This window comes from Anneissia japonica, unplaced genomic scaffold (genome assembly GCF_011630105.1).
Source record: "Anneissia japonica isolate Jap-2015-1 unplaced genomic scaffold, ASM1163010v1 scaffold284983_len440753_cov197, whole genome shotgun sequence".
NCBI lineage: Eukaryota > Metazoa > Echinodermata > Crinoidea > Comatulida > Comatulidae > Anneissia > Anneissia japonica.
The window spans coordinates 201,730-222,286 of record NW_022682882.1 but is presented as its reverse complement, the minus strand read 5'-3'; the positions used below and the strand labels follow the sequence as shown (position 1 = coordinate 222,286).

The 20,557-nt window shown below is 33.4% G+C and overlaps 3 protein-coding genes across 3 annotated transcripts in view; 1 reads left to right on the top strand and 2 right to left on the bottom strand.

The window, feature by feature from the left end:
* Positions 1-1,245: 1,245 nt before the first annotated feature.
* LOC117110517 (protein/nucleic acid deglycase DJ-1-like) lies at positions 1,246-12,383 on the bottom strand. Its single transcript, XM_033253303.1, has 6 exons — positions 12,218-12,383; positions 9,680-9,781; positions 9,193-9,252; positions 8,294-8,363; positions 3,446-3,532; positions 1,246-2,735 (listed from the first exon to the last, which is right to left on the bottom strand). The coding sequence occupies exons 1-6, from the start codon at positions 12,296-12,298 to the stop codon at positions 2,575-2,577; spliced, it is 561 nt and encodes a 186-aa protein (XP_033109194.1). The 5' UTR covers positions 12,299-12,383; the 3' UTR covers positions 1,246-2,574.
* Positions 12,384-12,616: 233 nt separating this feature from the next.
* Positions 12,617-15,258, top strand: LOC117110443 (protein transport protein SFT2-like). Its single transcript, XM_033253186.1, has 4 exons — positions 12,617-12,867; positions 13,192-13,343; positions 13,871-13,988; positions 14,128-15,258. The coding sequence occupies exons 1-4, from the start codon at positions 12,658-12,660 to the stop codon at positions 14,290-14,292; spliced, it is 645 nt and encodes a 214-aa protein (XP_033109077.1). The 5' UTR covers positions 12,617-12,657; the 3' UTR covers positions 14,293-15,258.
* A 672-nt stretch (positions 15,259-15,930) lies between these two features.
* Positions 15,931-20,557, bottom strand: part of LOC117110115 (ATP-dependent translocase ABCB1-like) — a gene marked incomplete in the record, with an annotated part of 30,271 nt that continues 25,644 nt past the window's right edge. Inside the window, 2 exon segments of the mRNA XM_033252751.1 lie at positions 15,931-18,798; positions 19,292-19,438. Coding sequence (XP_033108642.1) covers positions 18,604-18,798; positions 19,292-19,438 — 342 coding nt within the window.

Sequence of the window (20,557 nt, the reverse complement as noted above, 5' to 3'; positions counted from 1 at the left end):
AATAAATGTGTAGAGAGATAGAAATTATGACTTTCATAAATGAACCCAACAACAATAAAAATATGAATAAATCAGATAATTTTTATCAATTTTAATTTAAATTATTATTTTATTTCTTTAAGACAGTATACTATGTTTTTTAGTTGTCAAAGTAATTGCATGAAATGTTGTTCCAATCCCAGACTATAAATTATAAAATTATAATTTTTCATTTGCAGTAATTACTAAAGTATTGGTTGTCCAGACGTGGCAACTGGACATATTTCTTCCTCCAGACACATTACGTTTTGCGTTACCTTCAGTATCACTTCAGCCCCACCATGGTTAGGCCTGAATTACAACAATTCATGTACACTATATAACACCTCTACATGGCCGGAAATGGCACTCTCCGACTTATATTTAAATAGTCTTTCTTTTTTCGAATTTTCATGAACTTAGGGGAGGGGGATCACTGGGTCACCGTCAATCTACCTCTGCTGTTATAATTATAAGAACTGTAATATAATAGTAATAGGCTAATAATAGTAGGAACAATATACTAATGAAAAACGTTTTATATTAACATACTTTCTATTATTTTCTAACGAATCAATATCTTTTTTCACATATTCTAAACAAACATATATTAGATGTCATTGACCTCTTATTAGACATTTTTTTTCCTATTGCACAAAAGAAATCATACCACCTACACCAAGTCACTACCACATCATTTAAGACAGTCTCAGTACCCAGCAATGCTTGAAAGTTAATAATATACTGTGTGATGACAATATTGAACTGTTTGTAGTCATTCTATATTATCACTTCCGAGAATTTCCTCATGGATGACGCCATCCCACATCCTGAAAATACTGTGATGTCACAGCCAATTGACCAATCACATCAGCGGAGTTGTTGAGGCATGGTGTTGATGAAGGTTACTAGTGAATACCAGATCCATTTGAACTTCAGATGCACTCTCCTCTGATATCAGGTGAAGCTATACAAATCATCTTTCAACTGAAGTCACATCAACATTTATTTCATGTGTAATTTATTGAGCAATATGTTGCTATATGGTGTCATAGGTCAATGCTTATGTTGTGATTAAATTCAACATAATTTTATGGCATGCTTATTTTTGCATGTTTTTGAGATTATCATATTGTTTCATTGTTGTATTGCATGCCAACCCTTATGTGCTAAGAAGGATACAAATGCAGGTTAAACTATGTATGGGTCAAGGGTGACATAATTAGAATCTTTATCAATTATCACCACTTATGGATCCGCATTATAACAATTACAAAATCCTTTTAATTTATGAATTGATTCTAAAAAAAGCACACATGACCCTATGACGTTTTCTCTTTAATTGGGAGCACCACTGCCAATATTGTAATATACTGTGCAAAAATATTACCAACACTACCATCATTATCACCATCCTCATCATATTTATCAGTGTCACCATCATCACCCCCTTCGTCACCAGAAAATAGTACAAACATTGTTCATTTCCCGGTCTCATTTAGTGTATAGTTTCATGCTCTTGCAAAGATTATGAAAAAAATATATATATGGTCTTTAACAACTATGGAAATGAATAATTAAAATACTTTTTAATGGTTATCTTGTTGTGGTTTACTAATCAGATTTTTATTTATTTTTCCTTTGAATGGACCACCATCTAGATGGGTGTCATTGTAACAAAAATGATTCCAACTTAAAACTAATTAAACTAAAAGACCATAAAACTCCTATCATCTTCATGTACTGCTGGTTTACAGCAATAGAGTACTACTATACAGTGTTACGTCATGATACCATGTAATACTACTCCGTTGCTATCGGCGAAACAAAATGCATTCACCCGACGCCATTTTCTCCACTGACAAACCATTGATCCCAATTTCTAACGTAATTATTAAGAAGTTGTATCTTAATTTTTTCTCTGTAAATGTTAATTGATGAAATGTGTGTTCGATAACTAATATAATGCAAGCTTTTTATGTGTTTTTAGTCAAAAAAGATCGTAAGGTCACCATTTATACTGTTGTCGAATGATAAGAAGTATCACTGAAGGGCAATAAAGTAGATGTATTGACATTAAAATGGTTTGTGATGAAATATAGGAAAACCTTAATAAAATCTGAATACTGAAGTGTGTAAAATGATCAAATAAGTCATCAATTTTCATTGATTGGAGCAATTCAGTGATAATATTGACTTTTTTACTACAAAAATCTTTCAACATATTCGAGCCAATATGAGTTATGCTAAGTCTTGTTAAAAACTATAATATTTCTTCCTTTGTTAAAAAAAATAAATAAAAACAAACAAAAAATTGACAGGAAACAATTTTCTTAACAATTTTATTAAAGGTTTAAAAATAAACCAAAAAGCATTTTACTTTTGAAGTTTATTAGTGCAGCACAAACATGGTATCTTAAAAATAATTAAAAAAAAAATTAGATTTATTAGTTATTGAACACAAAAATTGGTGTACTTTATTACCAAATTAATAGTCACCACAGTTCAAATAGTTTTACTTGGAAGCCATAAAAAATATCATTAACTGTTTTTGTTCTAAACTTTCACCAACATAGGAGGAACAATTTTGTCCACAACTTCCTTTCCTTTCAAAGCCTCTACTATGCACAAAGCAAATTCAAAAGCCGTACCAGGCCCACGGCTGGTTATTATCTGACCGTCACGGACCACACGTTCTTCCAAATATGTATACATCCCTGCAAATGATGATAATAATAATAATAATAATAATAATGATAATAATAATAATTAAAATACTTAATCATAGCAGTAGCATACAGTATGTCCTAAGTTACAAAATTTAAATGCGACATGTGATGAATGAAAAAACAGAAAACATCATTTCCACATAGGTAAGTGAATCACAGTCTGGAATATGTCTCCTATTCAATTTCTGATAGAATTAATTGACTGGCATAAATGATTTGAATAGATCATTCATGAATGGAGGACAGAGAGGAGAAATGTATGAAATGGAGAAAAGATGGGGAGAATTGGAAAAAGAAAGGGAAAAAAAAGATGGTGAGGAGGATGGGGAGGACAAAAGATTGACTTAAGGATGGGGAAGAATATTGAATCAGATTTATTTGGTGTAAATGCAAAGGATAATCCAGAAAAGTTAGTAGACTTTTTTTGCAGTGGGGTCCTTCTGGTGGTGATTGAGTAGTACATTAGCAGAAAGTCCCCAACTGTTCTCCAAAGACTCGTATTCTGCGTCCTTGAACATGATCATGGACCATACAGGACCAACGGCTTTAATGTACCTCCTAAAAGACGGTGCGCTTTCTTAAACTTTCATTTCAGCCCTCCAACTGAAACACAAGGAGAGCAGTGGATGGCAAAAACCAGACCATACGCTGACCCCCACCCCACCCTAAGTGTTCCCCTGTTGAATATCAAAACATACCTGATGCAGCGAGTTCCTTAGACACAGCAGGATGTGAGGTCAATTTCTTTCCGTTCCCAATTCCATGACTCATTAGCGCAGTGGGAGCTGGGATAGAAAGACCAAAGAAGGATAACAATTAAAGCTTTGTAAAATTTTGTATATTTTCTATAAATTTTGTAAAATAAACTTCACTATTATCTCTACCATATGTAATTCATTGACAGTTGTACAATAAATAATTGATCAAACCACTTACAATATATATGTTGTGTATCTTAAAAACAAAATTAATCCATTTTTAAGAATTGCTATTTTTTCACCACATGTACGTCAGTACTATAAACAATTTACCAGATATCCACAATTCTTAAGCTGTGTTTCCACAGTGCTTATCACCAGATAAATTCTCTGCAAGTAGTAATTTTGCAAATTTTCACTCAGGAAACAGGTCCCAGAATTATATACAAAATCATGCCATGATATTTTATCGGTAAACACCAAATTCGGAAAAACTTAGCACCTGACCGAAGTAAGAATTGAAGGGTGACAAAAAAAAAACCATGATTCAAAAACAACAAACATTGCATATAATTTGGAAAAAATGATGTTGTACACTTTAGGCAAAATAAAGCAACACATTAAAAAGTAATTGAAAATGACTATTTGGTGGTGCAAAGCAACGACACCACCTGCACAAGACTTTGAAACATATGTCCCTTTATGTATCGTACCATAAAGTATGCCAAACAAGGCTTCTTTCTAGTGTTCTTTTTCTTTACTCAGTCTTACATAAATACATGCATATACACTGACAAATTATCTTGACAATATACCTTTCCTAAAGAATGCTAAATATAGGTACAAGACTTCTTGCTCATAGACCCTAGAACAACTTCGATTTCACAATTAAAAAACATAGACAACAACAAAGTATATAAATAATAAAATACAATAACATTGTAATGTATTTATAAAAATTACAATTTTATATAGAATTATATTGCAATTAAAAAAAAGAAAATAAATAACATTTTAATTTACTTTTAGTATAATGGTACTCTGTCCTATCTTTCAATGGAAAACATAGAATTTTATCTCAAAAATATAATTTTTCAATACACCTACAGCTGATTATTTTAATTGAGAGCTAATTTAATTTTAAAACCTTTTTATTCAACATTGAAAACCATTTACAAGGTAGATGATCTTTATAAGTATTTTTAGAATTTTTAAATTTGAAATATTTTATAACAATATTACTTTTAATAATTTCCTTGTATGAACTACTACTGTACCTCCATGCCATAAAATACTTGCATTAGAAATTACAACTATTATGACATCAAAATCAATATTAACATTTCTTATCTGAAAAGTAAAATAAGAAATTCATGTAAAAATACACTGATAAACAACTGAATGACAGAGGCAGAATTCAAGATTTAAAAATAACATGCAAGACTGACATTGAAATTTATTTTTGAAATATTTCCAGGAAATATTGACAACTAGGCCTACTTAGTTATGAATATTTATATCATAATAATTGGAAACCTATGTGTTCTATTTGGAACATATTTTTGGCACTATATTAAGAATTAACTCAAATGATTATTCTTGAAATCTTTCCAGTTCTGAATATGTTTCTGATTATACGCATTAAGGCCAAGTACAAAAAATATTATAGCATACATCCATTTAAACAAGAAGAGAAATAGAACAAAGGAATCATATTAAAATAAACTACATATAATGTTGAATTTCAATTACGTAATACAATGGACTAAGTCAAGTTTTAGGTAGATGAGGTGATATTATATTAGGCTTTAAAAATAATTATTAGTTTAACACCCTATCTAAGCTGGAAAAGTGATGAGGGAGAGAGGCATTTTATTTTATATTTTGCTAAAGCCAAATATCACCCTTGGGTTGTTTGCTGGTGCATTGATATTCGAAGTATATACTACAAAAAATATCTACTATTTAATTAAAAAAATAATTACATTGTTTTTTCTTCAAAAACATATCTTTTTTTCAGTACCAGAGAAGACATGTGTGCGAGGGTGATAAACTGATATTTTTTTTTATTGGGCCTTAAGTACAAACAAAATTAAGTAGAAGTTTTAGAGGAAACACACAATGATCAAGTCATGAAAGCAGTTGGTTCAATGATTGTGGATCGAACTCTAAACCTTGAGGTCGGTGGTTGGAAACCCTTGCTGTGCAAGTCGCTTGTGTCGAGATGGGAACTCCGCCCTGTGAGCCCAGAGCTTCAGGATTTGACCTTTACCTATGCTCACGAAGAGAGTGTGTTCTTTTGGTCAAAATGTGTCGATCCTATTCAAGAAACAAAGCTCAAACAAAGTTGTTGGTGGCACTAGGCTTGCTTGGTATGTTGCTTATATTATGAAGCAGTAAATGCCTTTTTCCACTTTTAATCACACAAAATAAATTTTCAATCATTTTTTTTAATTCATGGTGTATTTGGTATCAAATCAATATGTATTTAAATTTGTTGTGCCACAATGGAAGGTTTGTGGAGGGTAAAGAAGATTTTTTTTAATTCCCAATTTCCAAGTTATTTCTGTACACCTACACATGGTAGAGCTTACACAATTATATTTTGTCTTTGGAATCATAAACCCTATTTATTAAAACACATTTTCATTAAAACACATTTTCATTTTATTAATACATAATCCAGCTATATGCTGATTAAATATATTGTGGTAAAATTTTTGTTTTTAATTGAGTCAACTCACTTTCCTGCTAAAAATAACAGTCCTTGTGGGTCAAAGACGGTCAGATTATGATTATGAACATTTTACAAAGATAACCTTCAGGAGCATCAAAGGATTGATATGAGTACTCCAGTCTACACTAAGAAAGTATGTAAGAAAAATCCCACAACCACAGAATTAACTGTGCCACAACTAACCAATAATTCAAGGTCAGAAGTAAAGGTCATTTTAAGTCAGTGACCTTCACTTCATCATTGTGTGACATTAAAAACTTTAATGTCTGTAGAGGGCTCACTTCAAAATAATGCAAAATGTGCATTCTTTTCTACATCATAGAATCAGATAACATTTTTCTTTTTTAGAGACAAGTATCTGAGGCATAATCTTTCATAGATATAGTGCACTTCCTCAGGAATTACTGTGTAGACAAGAGCTTGTTCTCATTGGCTCAAGCTAATCTCTAAATTGATGCATGTCTTTTTGTTATTATTCTACAGACTAAGTACAGCTACTTACATTGCATTAATCAAGTATATCACTTTGCATTCATGTTATTAATACTATATATACTTGTTTCATTCTCATTCAACAAGAATTTCTTGGATATCTTGTTGGATAAACGACAGAAATTTAAGTCACATTTAGCAAAGCCATAGAGAAACCTCTTTGTTAAATGAAATATGTATCTGTGATGGAAACTACATAACTCATTGTAAGGATATCCTGTAGGGCAAACTGAATGTTGGCATAATGGACTGAACCAATGCCCTTGTGACTGGAGCACTTGCATGATTTCCACCTGGCAGTTACACTCTAATTTGTCATGTGTTGAATAAATTGGGAAACTAGATGTCATGAATGAAGGAGATCTGGTTAATTTCTAGTAGCATTCCACCACATACATTTACAATTATTATTAATCTCGATGCTGAGGTAAAAAAAACAAGAATATTTTATATATGCAGTCTGGTGAGCATCAAAGTGGGAAGCCATCAATTCTACCATTCAACATAAAAAAGAACAGAGGAAGTTTTAAAAACCAATGGAAAAGGACTGGATATGGAAGTCTAAATAGAAAGTAACAGTGACTGACCTTTTGACCTTTAGTTTAGTTTTGTAAAATTGAAATTATTAAATATAATTGAAACAAGACTGTAGTTATAAGATGTACTGCAGTTTGTATCTTGTTTCTTTTTACAGTTTTTTTTTTTATCCTCTGACTGGTTATAACAATGCCATTAGCCCAAATGAAACTTCACATTCATCAGGATGGCCTACTTACTGTTTATGGTCTGTCTGCTGCTAAAAAGATAAAATAAATGAGCGCAATAGTTGACAGCCTTGGCCTACCAGCCAGACTGAAAAAATGTTTTTCTCTTCAAACTAAGGCTTGTTATCTTATCTGGCAGGCAATTCCTGGAAATTGGATGGAGGAACTAGATTTCATAGGCCTATACTTTAATATTAAAGTGAAAAAAAATATTTAAAGACATAAATGACTATTGATAAAATAAATGCTTGCAGAATGTAAAAGACATATTAAGAAAATCAACTGAATTAATATTATTTACAATATATTTTGTCAGTAATATTTATTTTCTATTTATTATTACTTTTGTTGAGTACCATCAACAATATTTTTTTCTGGAATTGAACAAATGAACGTAACTCAATCTTGTAATATATATTCCAAATGAACATTTTCAAAAAAGTATTTATTTTCATGTTTTGTTTGAGTTTATTCATTCACACAATCATTGCTTCACTTATTACATCAATCACTCATCTATCTATATATCTGACAATTTGTTCATCCATTTCCATAAAAAAAACCTACCCTCCCCATCAACCCTCCAAAGTGCAAACCCTAGTCTGTCTTTGCCGAACACCACAAATCAATACAAAACAAACACCACAATATGCCACATTATGGGATTATGATAAAAATGGTATTCAAAATGCATACTACTTGATAACTCTCTGATCAGCATTTGGTGATATTATAATGCTATGCTGTGTTCAACCTCAAAATCCAAATTACGTATAGCAATTAGTATATTTTTAGTCTGTGAAGAGCGTCCAAACTAAAGATGATTTACTGCATAATATTGATATCATCACTTACCTGCGCAAATGGCGGCAACAATTCTGTTCTTCTTCTCCTGCTCTTTCAACATGGCACCAACACTTGCAGACTATCAGAAAATCAAAATAAGCAATGATTCCCTAAAATTTCTGTGATTGGTATTTCAGCATATGTAAAGACTTATTTAAATAAGATATGCATATTAATAATTTGATGATGAATATTAAATTGTATTTTTACCATACCTTGTTACTACTATCTACTGTACAATCTGACAAATGACATTAATTAGCAATGATATTTTATTTAAATTATAATTAAATTAATTTTCTTTAATGTTTAAATGAGCTTTATTGTCTTACCATATTTATTTGAATAAATACCCACTTTGAATAAATGGCCCACTTTGAATAAACTCCCCCTCCAGAGCCTCATTTGTAATAAATACCTCAATCAACCTGAGGCATTTATTTTTTCTTCAAATAAATGCCCCCTTAAGTGACTGTAAACAAATCTAATGGAAGCGACATCATTCTCAACACATTCTATAAAGTTCTACTCAAGTAGAATTACATTTTTTTTAACCTGGTTGGGATCAATATGACTTTATGATGACACAATAACACATTTTGACAGTAATTATGTGTTGCAGTTCCACATTTACAGTTAAATTAAGGGCATCTATTTGAGTATAGGTATCCGAATAAACGTCTCCCTCAGATGAACGCCCCCCCACCCCAGACAAAAACCTTTCTCGATAATCTGGGGAATTTATTCGAATATGGTTTTTTTTTGCATTTAACTTTGCATCCTGTAAAGCGTGTCATCCCCACAATGCTATTTACAATGTAATAGTAGGGCTATTCACATGTATTTTCTAATATTGGAAAAAATTTGTATGTATTATACATAAATTTTGTTTACCGGTATGTACCTACCTCGCACAAGTTCTTAGCACCAACTCCGCCACCAGGTAAAATGATAGCATCATATGGCCCCTGGGAAAAGAAGAATGTATATTTTGATTATGTTTTTCACATCCTTTTCTTAAAAGACAAGACAGATAAACTTTATTGCTCCAAAAAAGAAAATTTGTTTTAATGCATGAACACTTGAGCTTTATTGTACTGAAAAAATAAAGGTAGAATAGAAAAATAAAAAAAGTTAAAATAGTTTTTTACTTTTTATGTATGATAGATCTGAATCTAAATGTAATAAATCAAATCAAATTTAATCAATTTTCAGTGTTATTGGGAGTACACAGGTTTCTGACTGTGTGAAAAAATACATAGAAAATTTATCTGATGAACTCAATACCCTACCCTGCGACCAAAATTGAAGCCTGTTTTAACCACGGCCTACAGCTCTACATCATAACTGTAATTTTGGAGATGTTATCACTCCTATATTCACAGTATAGCTTACCTCCTTAGCTGCATCTTCTAAGCTTTTATCGGGCACTATCACAACATTTCTACTACATGTCACTGGAGCCAGGCCAGTGAGCCCAGCAACTGTGACATCAACCTGAAATTAAAGTAAAAAAATAAATTAAATGTTGCGGCAGAGTTTTGTTATGTTATGTAGCAGTACACACATAATGATATTGGATAGATATACAAATTAGCCTTAAGCACGTTCATGCAATTTAACCAACTAAAAAAATTAAAATAATTAAAAAAATTAAAATTAGAAAAAAAGTGTTAGGGTTATTATGGCTCACTGTAAAAACAAGCCTGCACATATATGCCACACAAAAATGAGCAATAGAATTTCTTCCACACATTTGAAAATGCGGTCTGATTTCTGTGCAAAGTTTGTAGAAAATTAGGCCTTGGCTGATGTCTCAACACATATTCAGTGGTGTAACGCCTATGGGCCTCTCACTGGCTAAAGCCAGGGGCCCCGGAGCCTCAAGGGGCCCCCAGCAAATTCAATTTATTATTTATTAAGAGAAAAAAATCATGACTACATCCACGAGAAACAAGAAATTAAACCATGAGCAATCTAAGCATTGACACATAAGTATGATACATATGTTTTTGTCCATAAATATTAATTGATTTTAATTGGGTCATTTTGTTTGGTATTTATTGTAATATGTTTATTAGTGATATCTTATTTAAAATTAAGTATGCTTTTTTTTGGATCAAATTATGATATTTAAACCTAGGATACAAATGTGTAAAAAATACATCGAAAAATAGCCTCGTTATCTTTATATCGCTATCAATTATAATGGTTCATTCCTAGATTGAATACTGTTTTATGGTATTAGGCGGCTAACAATGGTTGTGTTCCCCAAAAGTTTGTTTTTGTTTAAATCCAGGTATGCACACTGTTATGTAGCTATGCATTGATATTGTATTAACTGTTGTAATGGTATCGTGTAATAATGCTGTACATGAGTTACAAATGTATGATACAATAATGATGTACCTGTATTGAGACTGTAATTCTGCTGTTTTACAGGGGTTTTTTTGTTGTGTCGATGTGTGCACATCGACATATGATTGGTGATCGTGAATCTCTTAAACATTGAAGATTAAAAGAACCTTGAATGTTCATGGCTGTCGTTGTCTTGCTTGTTTGAACCTAAACTACCACAGATTTTGCCTCACTCCCACTCATCGGGTGCCCTTCACGGCCCCTGGTTCCCAGCATCTGGGCCCTAAAGGGCCGCTTCCCAGGGGCCTCCGGCCCCTTTGTTACGCCACTACATGTATTATGTGTTGCGTGATTGTTACGCCTGAGGGCGCTATACACTTTCTCTCCAACGTGGATACAGCATAATCCTATAGCACACGAATAGTACTCACAATAAATACTCATCTGAATAGTTATTATATGATTGAGTCTCCTTCTTTATATCGCTATCAATTATAATGGTTCATTCCTAGATTGAATACTGTTTTATGGTATTAGGCGGCTAACAATGGTTGTGTTCCCCAAAAGTTTGTTTTTGTTTAAATCCAGGTATGCACACTGTTATGTAGCTATGCATTGATATTGTATTAACTGTTGTAATGGTATCGTGTAATAATGCTGTACATGAGTTACAAATGTATGATACAATAATGATGTACCTGTATTGAGACTGTAATTCTGCTGTTTTACAGGGGTTTTTTTGTTGTGTCGATGTGTGCACATCGACATATGATTGGTGATCGTGAATCTCTTAAACATTGAAGATTAAAAGAACCTTGAATGTTCATGGCTGTCGTTGTCTTGCTTGTTTGAACCTAAACTACCACAGATTTTGCCTCACTCCCACTCATCGGGTGCCCTTCACGGCCCCTGGTTCCCAGCATCTGGGCCCTAAAGGGCCGCTTCCCAGGGGCCTCCGGCCCCTTTGTTACGCCACTACATGTATTATGCAATAGTTATACGCGTCAGTATCCTTCCATTTTAAATATAATATTTTATAGCGTGGAAACTCTTGATCTCATGTCTGGTTGGTTATCATCATAGTGTGTACATATTAGATAGCAGTATTTTCATTTGCCGACTTGCATCCTACTTTAGCGTCTTCGCCAATCAGTGTGCACCTTATACAGTCTTTCTTTTGCAGTGTATGGTAGATCCGTACCTCTAGCCATGGCAACAAGCTAAAACCTGCAGCCTGAGCAAAACCGTTGTTTTGTTTTCGGACTGTTAAATTTCACCTTGAATGTTTGCAAATACATGTGCAAATAGTTTATCTACTTGCCTTATTCTCCAGTGAGTACTAGGCCTAGTATGATGTATAGCATAGGGAGCAATAAAAAGTAAGCAAAATTATATGAAAAAATGTACAAAATATGGCGTCTAATAACAATCTACCAGAAGCCTAAGACTAGATAGGCCTATTGGTGAAGTGTTGCGCTGAACCGTCAACGGGTTGGACAAAATTCGAGCCTGGTCAAAAGCGGTCTGACCTAATTCATGTCATTTTAACGAACTTCAAATTTTATAATTCTATACCTCTGCTCTTCGTAAAACATCCACTGGGATGACAGTTTCAATTTCTTCAGCTCCATTCGCAAGAATCAACAGAGCTTTCATGATTTCCGTCTGCTTTCAGCGTACTGCTTTGCAGTCTACTTGTATCGACATCAAGATGAGAAAAATTCAAAACAACACACATGTGCGTTGACATTGCATCTCAACTTCCGGGACTAGGCATGGTGTCGTCTGCTATTTTTACTGAGGCGAAGAAACTACTTTTATTTATGATATATATATTTACGAAACGTCATATAATAATAACATAAGTTGAATTTATATTTATGTAGTGATTTAAAATGTATTTATTGTATCACAATAAACTACAACATATATTTACAAATGATTATAATATATTGTAACAGAACAAATTTCTTGGCCTTGATGACGTGGTTTTGTCGTTTAGAGCAGACAGAAACATGTCAGGAGGGATAAATTCCCAGCTACAGGATTACTTATCAAACTCTAAAAAAGGCAGCCAGTCTCCCACACAGTCCTCCTCTTTGCACTCTGTTAAGTCATGGATGTCATTCGGGAATTCTAAAGAGTCGTCCGCGAGAGACCAAGACAATGGTAATGATAACGGGTGGTATACCCAGGCCGCCGATGACCCTTTTTGCCCAACTCTGGTAAGACTACTAGGGCTAGGCCCTAGCCTAGGAGGTTAGGCCTAGATAGCTTTGATAGACTAGGCCTAGTAGACTGTGTTCTGTACGTGGTTTTAGAGTGCCAAGTATTTATATACCTTCTTTGTATTCCTTTATATTTAAGCAATTTAGTCAAGTTTTGATTTAAGACTGGTGTAGCCAAGAAGGGGCATAAAAAGGCCTAACTAGGCTAATTCGGCCTAGGGAGGCTAGCATACTAGGCCTCCTATATATAGTATTAATATTCCTAATTAAGCCAATTAATTTTTTTTTAAATGTCACAACCTTGTTTTAACATTTATGCAGAGTAAGCGGCAACGTTTTTTAGGCTTCTTTACTTTACTGTTGATGGGCGTCTTTTGCTTCGTCATGGCCGGTTTCATTGCTCCCTTCATTGTTCTAAAGTCAAGAAAATTTGCCCTACTCTACACTATGGGAAGTTTGTTTACTATTTCAAGGTAAGATACTGTACATCAATATACTGTACTACAATCATCATACATTCTTTGTCATTATTTATAATTATTTACCTACTGTACTTCATTATGCTATCACCACTGTGACTATAACACCTAAGGCGAGACTTTATTTATGCCTTTTTTAGTGAACCTGCTGCCCAACAATGATGATTTTGAATAAAAATCAAATTTTATTTTTGGCCAATTAGCGCACCCACTGCCACAAAAATCTGAAATTTCAGAAAAAATTAAAGTTATTATGCCTGCCGCAGCCGTAAAATTTCCATAAATAAGATATATATTTCTTCCTAGTTATATAAATTTAAAGCATTTAACCATCCCATTACTACACTGTTTACATTCACCAATAAATTTTATTTTTCTCCTCCGTTTGGATTTTTTTGGCAAAAACTACTGTATTTCCTAAATAAGAAAGGAAAATTGTATTCTTTTTCCTGAAATTTGTTTTTAGTTATGTTTTTTTTTTTTCATTAACTGAATAACATTCTTTTTCTTCTAAACTACAGTTTTTCATTACTTTGGGGTCCATGGGCCCATTTGAAACACCTCTGCTCAATCCAGCGTTTACCATTCACAGTTGCCTACTTCGGGACCATGACTGCGACTCTATATTTTGCCATGGTGGTAAGTCTCCTACCTTGTTAACTAGGTGTACGTGAAAACTTCTCACAATATTTTATAGTTACTGTATTTCATATTCTGTAGACAGAATCATTAATTTTTTTTTTAAATGAATTTGATATCTTTGGGGTTTTTTTTGCAGACCAAATCAGCTGGGTTAACTTCTATCTGTGCTATTTGCCAGGTTATAGCCCTTTGTTGGTATATCATCAGTTACATTCCTGGAGGACAAACAGGACTGACATTCTTTACCAAGTTATTCTCAGCAGCGGCTGGCAAGGCTGTGTCAAAGACATTGCCCGTTTGAAATTGAAAAACCTTACAAATTTAGGTACAGCCAAAGTGAACTCAAACCATACCCCAAGTGATATTAACCTGTTTTTTTAAATGAAACTGGAAGCATTCACATAAGGGAGATGGTACAGTGTCAGTAGCAGATTCGAGGTGGGAGGCCAGTCGGCCCGGGCCTTCCTACATTTTAAAAAATTATTATAAAAGTGGAGAGAAAAAGAAAATTATATCCAAATTTATGTCTAAGAGTGCCATTTCCGGTCATGTAGAGGTGCCATAATCATCAATTTTCTTTCCTCAGCCCCAACCCTCTGTGAAAATCTCTCCCTAGGCCCCCTCTATTTGGAATTCCTGGATCCGCTACCCCATTCATGCTTGGAGTGGAGGCATGCCTCATTGTGTATTTAAATTACTAATAGGAAGTTGAAAATATCCTGTAACCTACAGGGTGTAGAACATATTGCGTCGACAGGCACTATGATTCCGAGACTGCGACACAACATATGCAATGGATAGTTTTCAACATCAGTCAAGATGTTCAGAAGAATGACAATCAGAAGGAGCGCAAATTTGATGGGCAAGGCTTACAGAAGTGAATGCCTAATTTTACACTGAAACTATATGGCCTTTGAGCTTGGCTTGAAACTATGTACAGAGATGAAACTGTAGATCAAGGCAAATGCAGTACAGTAATAAGTTTTAATGTGAATAGTAAAATATTGTATATGTCCTCTGATTGAGAACTATGTGTACTGTTAGGCTGTACATATTGTTTGTGGGCAATTTTCTTTGTAGCCACAGTATTGAATGCATTTATACAGAATCCCACCAATGGGTCTTCAAGAATGCGTTAGAAATTCTTTGTATTATAAATCTTGTTATGGGTTTGGGCTTAATAATATCCTACAAACAGTCATGGGCAAATAATCAGTTTTTAATGTACATATTAAAATATATTTAATATTTGATAATGACTAAATAATTTGTTGGTTTACTTTTTCTTTTGCATCCTGTTTGTCTGTTCTATTTCAATTAAGTAATATTTATTGCTTTCCATGAAGTAATTACAAAGAAAAGACAAAATATGATTTAGAAGGTACAAAAAATAACAACAAAAACAGGATCAAAAAACATCAAAAACACACATCACCATTCATGAAATTAAACATGGAAAGTAGAGGATGGCCCTTTAAGCCTGATGGCTGTTTCAGCAGGGGTCCCCAAATAATAATTATATATTGTAATTTTTAAAGTAGAAATAATAATACAGTAATAATAATAAAAATTAAAAAAAATACTACCATAAATGCTCGGATAAGCGCCGCACCAAACATGATTTTTTTTTGTTAAGCGCTGCTCGGCGCTTAATTGAGAGTATATTATATTACACTGTGTGTAATGAAACAGGGTTTTAAATACAATGTATACAGTGTTAAAATGAATAACTAAAACAATGAAGACACAAGCATTTCTTTATAAACGTTTGTTTACGATGATAGGACCTATGATATGCCTACTGAACTACGGGAATATGGGAAATAGGTTACATGGGAACAGGCATGGAAAGCACCACGCCAATATTTTTGTGCCGCTCTCAAATAAGCGGAACTTTCGAGTTACAGTAATAGTAATAATAACAAAAACAACAATAAAATAATTGCAATATGGAAATTTAAACATTGGCAATAAAAAGGTAATACAGATATAAAAGTAATAATAATAATAACTACTGTATAAGAAAAATGATGATTGCTACTATTTCAGTCATAAAAACATGCATGTTGGTAAACCTTCAGACAACAGGCTTTAAATTCTTTTTTATCCCCCTCGAAATCTGCACTTGAAGACCCCAGTTTCTCCCACTTCACTGCAGCCATCAACCTCTTGAATTTTGCTTGTTACATGAAAGTCATAAAAACATAAACCGCAATAGATACACAAGTAAATTATTTTTTTATTCCACGATAACTCTTCCAATCTCTACATTTTCCATATAAATGCCCTACAAAGATTTCTCTGGAGAGATTTTAAATGTTTTCATAAGTGCTCTTGTGTATATGAAAAGTGAATCGCTGCACTCAGGCCAGTAACCCAGGGGGACATCAGAAGATCCCCCATTGAATTAAGAGTTCTGCATATTATTGGAATGGGGTAAAATAAAGTGTTTTATTACCGCGTGTAACGGAATGTGCAGTCAAATTTTCACACATTCTAAACTGATGCCCCTCATTGCTCATGCTGGTTACAAGCCTGACTCTAATGTATCAATTGATTTTTTTTTCATGGTACAAAGTAGAAGCAAGATAAAGCAATATTTGTACAAAAAGTAGGCAAAATGAGTGAAAGTACATCATTAATAACAGTTCAATTCAACCAATAGAGTATCTGGGAAGGTGCACTCAGTCCCCCACAAAAATCACGCTGAAGTAGTTAAAAATTACCTTATTTTGGGAGTTAACGCCCCTCACCTAATCGAGCCCCCATGTGACTTTGCCCTCCCATCATCCCCCCATTTGAAGATTCTTAGATATACCACTCAATCTAACCAAACTAAGAATAACATGAAAGAAACTGTAAAACACTTAAATATATTGCATCATTTTCTTACTAAATAAAAAGCAAGTGAATTATCGAAAGCCAACATCAACAAGGTGATACAACAGCATGAGGTCCATATTTAGGTCTAAAGGTCAACAGTTCAACAATAATCATGAGGTCATTATGCTGCTAAGGTAGTCGACAGCTCTTGGTCAATAGCATAGAAACATAGGATGGGGAAACTTTGAGAGCTTTTATAGAGCCCAACAAAACTGGTGAATAATGGGTCAATAGGTCAAGTACATAGTTTAATAATGCAATATTCTACTATTTTTTATACTACAAATACCCAGCAGCAAATTTGGAGTCCAATAGAAATAATACACACAGACTATTTACAAAAACTACACAATTTTACACATCTGCTTACAGGGTAGGAAAAGTTCAGAAACACCTCTACAATTCGCTCAAGATTTAGGCTCTGTATCATGTATTTTGAAAAAAAATCTTGAAATCTACAGACCATTACATCAACACTTAGTTTAAATGGTCCAGGTTAATTATGATGGAAAATCCATTACAATAATTGGCTGTTAAGCTTCTATAAAGACTATTTCATATAGAATATTAAATATTTAACAATTAAGTAACATTTCTAAAAAAAAACTATACTGTAACTACAAGGAAGATTTTGAAAGAAACTTCCATCAACTGCTTTTTTTTTTATAGCAAAAGTATGCATAAACATGTTTTATAAAAATAAGAATATACTGAATATTTATCATATACTTTTAAAAATCTCCGAATAATATACCATATACCCTTAGTATATAAATCTCTCCACAACTAAGGTCAAACGAAAGAGTGATTCTTTATAGGCCACATCATGACAAGGCGCACACGAAATATTGTTTTCAACGACAATCTGCTTAGACTGCCACTGACACAATCAAGCGACAATGTCGCATCATGAAGCACTTACATAGATTCGGTGTGCACCCAGCCAAAGAGGTATGGTAAAAATAAGCTGTTATTAATTAACTCGCATAAGTTACCCTTAGCAGCTCATCTAAACTTACCCTCAAGTGACACCAAGAATATTTACTACTGTATTATCATCATTACTGAGGCTAGAAGGTTGCACTTTGTGCACGTTTGCCAATTTTTGTATTCAATGACCAGTGGTAATAATGTTGTGTGCATTTTGCATTCCTTGGCAAAAGGCATGGTATAAATTCCTACTTCATCATTATTATTTCAGTTTTCGTTGTTTTTTAAGTATATGACTTTTCATTATTTTAATGCAAAAAGTAACCAGATGTATCGTATTCCCATTATATAATTTTTTCCCCCGTTTTTTTTGGTCCGAAGACTTGTGGCCAATGGGGAGTATGGCCTTTCCCATGTTCCCACCTGTACCGCCAATTGCGGAATGCCCATATTAGGTACAACCTCACTTTGGTATTGAGCCTATAGTAATCGCAATAATGTTTTGATAATATAAAATATATATATATATATATATATAAATTTATCTCTAAACCACTCAACATTTTTACTCTAATGATATAACCACAACTGGCTATAGAAAGCGTTCATTTAATCCTTAATATAAGAAAGAATATAGATACCCTTTGCAAAATATTTTAATTAAATCCCTTACACAAAACATAAAAAAACCAAAACAGTACCAAAAAAATAAAAAATAAAATAAAAAAATTACAGGGATGATTTTTTAATACTTTGTCTTAGTATGTTCACTCAATGTTAATGTAAACTTTTGACTTGACTACTTCTGGAGTCCACCGGCCAACGTGAAGTAACTTTCCCGTTTAGCCATCAACTCGTCATGGGTTCCCATTTCAATGACCTTGCCGTCATCTATGACAGCGATAGCATCCGAGTTCTGGATTGTGGACAGTCTGTGGGCGATAACGATGCATGTACGCCCCTCTTTAGCACGGTCAATTGCCTCTTGTACAACCTGTCAAAGAGAATGAGAATATCTTCATTGTTACACATAGCTTTGGGAATAGGACTGCTGCAAAAGTATCAGAAAGAGTTTTCTGAAGTAGAGTGTGCCTGCACACAGCATAATTTGGTGATCATAGTATCATTTCATCGGTTACCAATTTATGGAACAATCTACAACACTCAACTAAAACTTGTCTGAACCATAACAAAACAACATCTTCTGGTTCAAAGATACCTCTAGGCTCTTAAAATTTCTAACCAAATATTTCTTTTAAGTAAAAAGCCAAAGAACAAATCCTGAATTTAGCCCTTCGTTTAGCATGGCTGTCTTGTAACTTAAGTATGTAAGTATTTTTCAAATCGTAACTAATGACACATCTTGTTTTTTCTTTTTTAGCATATGTCAGTATAGGCCAACACATCCCTGAAAAAAAACTAGAGTGAAGTTATTTATCGTGATTACTGAAAAAACTAAATTGAAGTTATTTATCGTGATTACTGACCTTCTCACTCTCTGTGTCTAAAGCAGAAGTGGCCTCGTCTAGGAGCAGGATTTTTGGGTTCCTAAGCAGAGCTCTAGCAATGGCTACTCTTTGCTTCTGCCCTCCTGACAACTGGGTTCCCTTCTCACCTACAGACGTTTCATATCCCTGTAAAAATAATCACCAGGAATTAATATAAAAATACAAAGTAAAAAATATGACTGACCCTATATAGACAAGAAGGGAAGAGTTTAGGAGCAGTAACAAACTTTGATGCAAGAATGACAGAGTTTGCAAGTGCCAACGCCATTCTTGTGTAAAGAACTTTGCTCATCCTTTAGAGGGACATTAAACTGATGGTACTGTGTGTATATACAAAGAACATTTTATAAGAGTAATGGATTGTCTCCCAGTGTTTTGACCCGCTTAGGCAGTGCTCTGTGGCCCCAGATGCTAGTTGTTCTATTTGTACAGAGCCACTGTGGAAAACAGTGATGTGAGATATGCCCATGTGCAACACAAAACACCATTTTAACGGTCCAATAATTTAAAATAAGTGCTGCTCTGAAATAGGCGCCTCTTCAAAATAGGCACATCAGTGTAGCCCTCAAAAAATTGTATTAAACTCCATTATAACAACTAAATAGATCCCTGTCATTTGATTGGTGGATTACGTATCACTTGCTTAGTGACATCCATGCATTTTCTTTCTATCTGTTTTTGCCCATTGTACGGTGCCTAAGATATGACTTCAACCTAATACAATCTTTTGATTGGTTAAAAATGGACTGTCCTATTCAGAAAAAGGGTAGATTTTTTTCATAAAATATAAAATGACAAGAATCTCCATTCAGAAAACCAGAGCCTTGCAGGTGTCAACATTCCTATGCATGTTAAGTGACTTAAAAAGTGTATGTATATATATATACATATATATATATATATATATGTATATATATATATATATATACATACATATACATATATATATATACACAAATATAATATATATACAAATACATATATATATATATATACATACATATATATATACATATGTGGCAAAGACAAGCCAAACCAGCCACTCGTCGCAAATCTTGTTTCAGAGAAAATGGCTAAAAATGCTGGAATGTCAAATTTTAAAAAATCTATTTTATTGTATTAAACTAACCTTTATATATCTACACATCATTCTATGTTGTTATTTTATTTTCCCCATTTTCAATGTTAAAACAACACTTTTTAAGGATTTAAAGATAGTTTCTGCATGAGAAATGCCTGAAATCA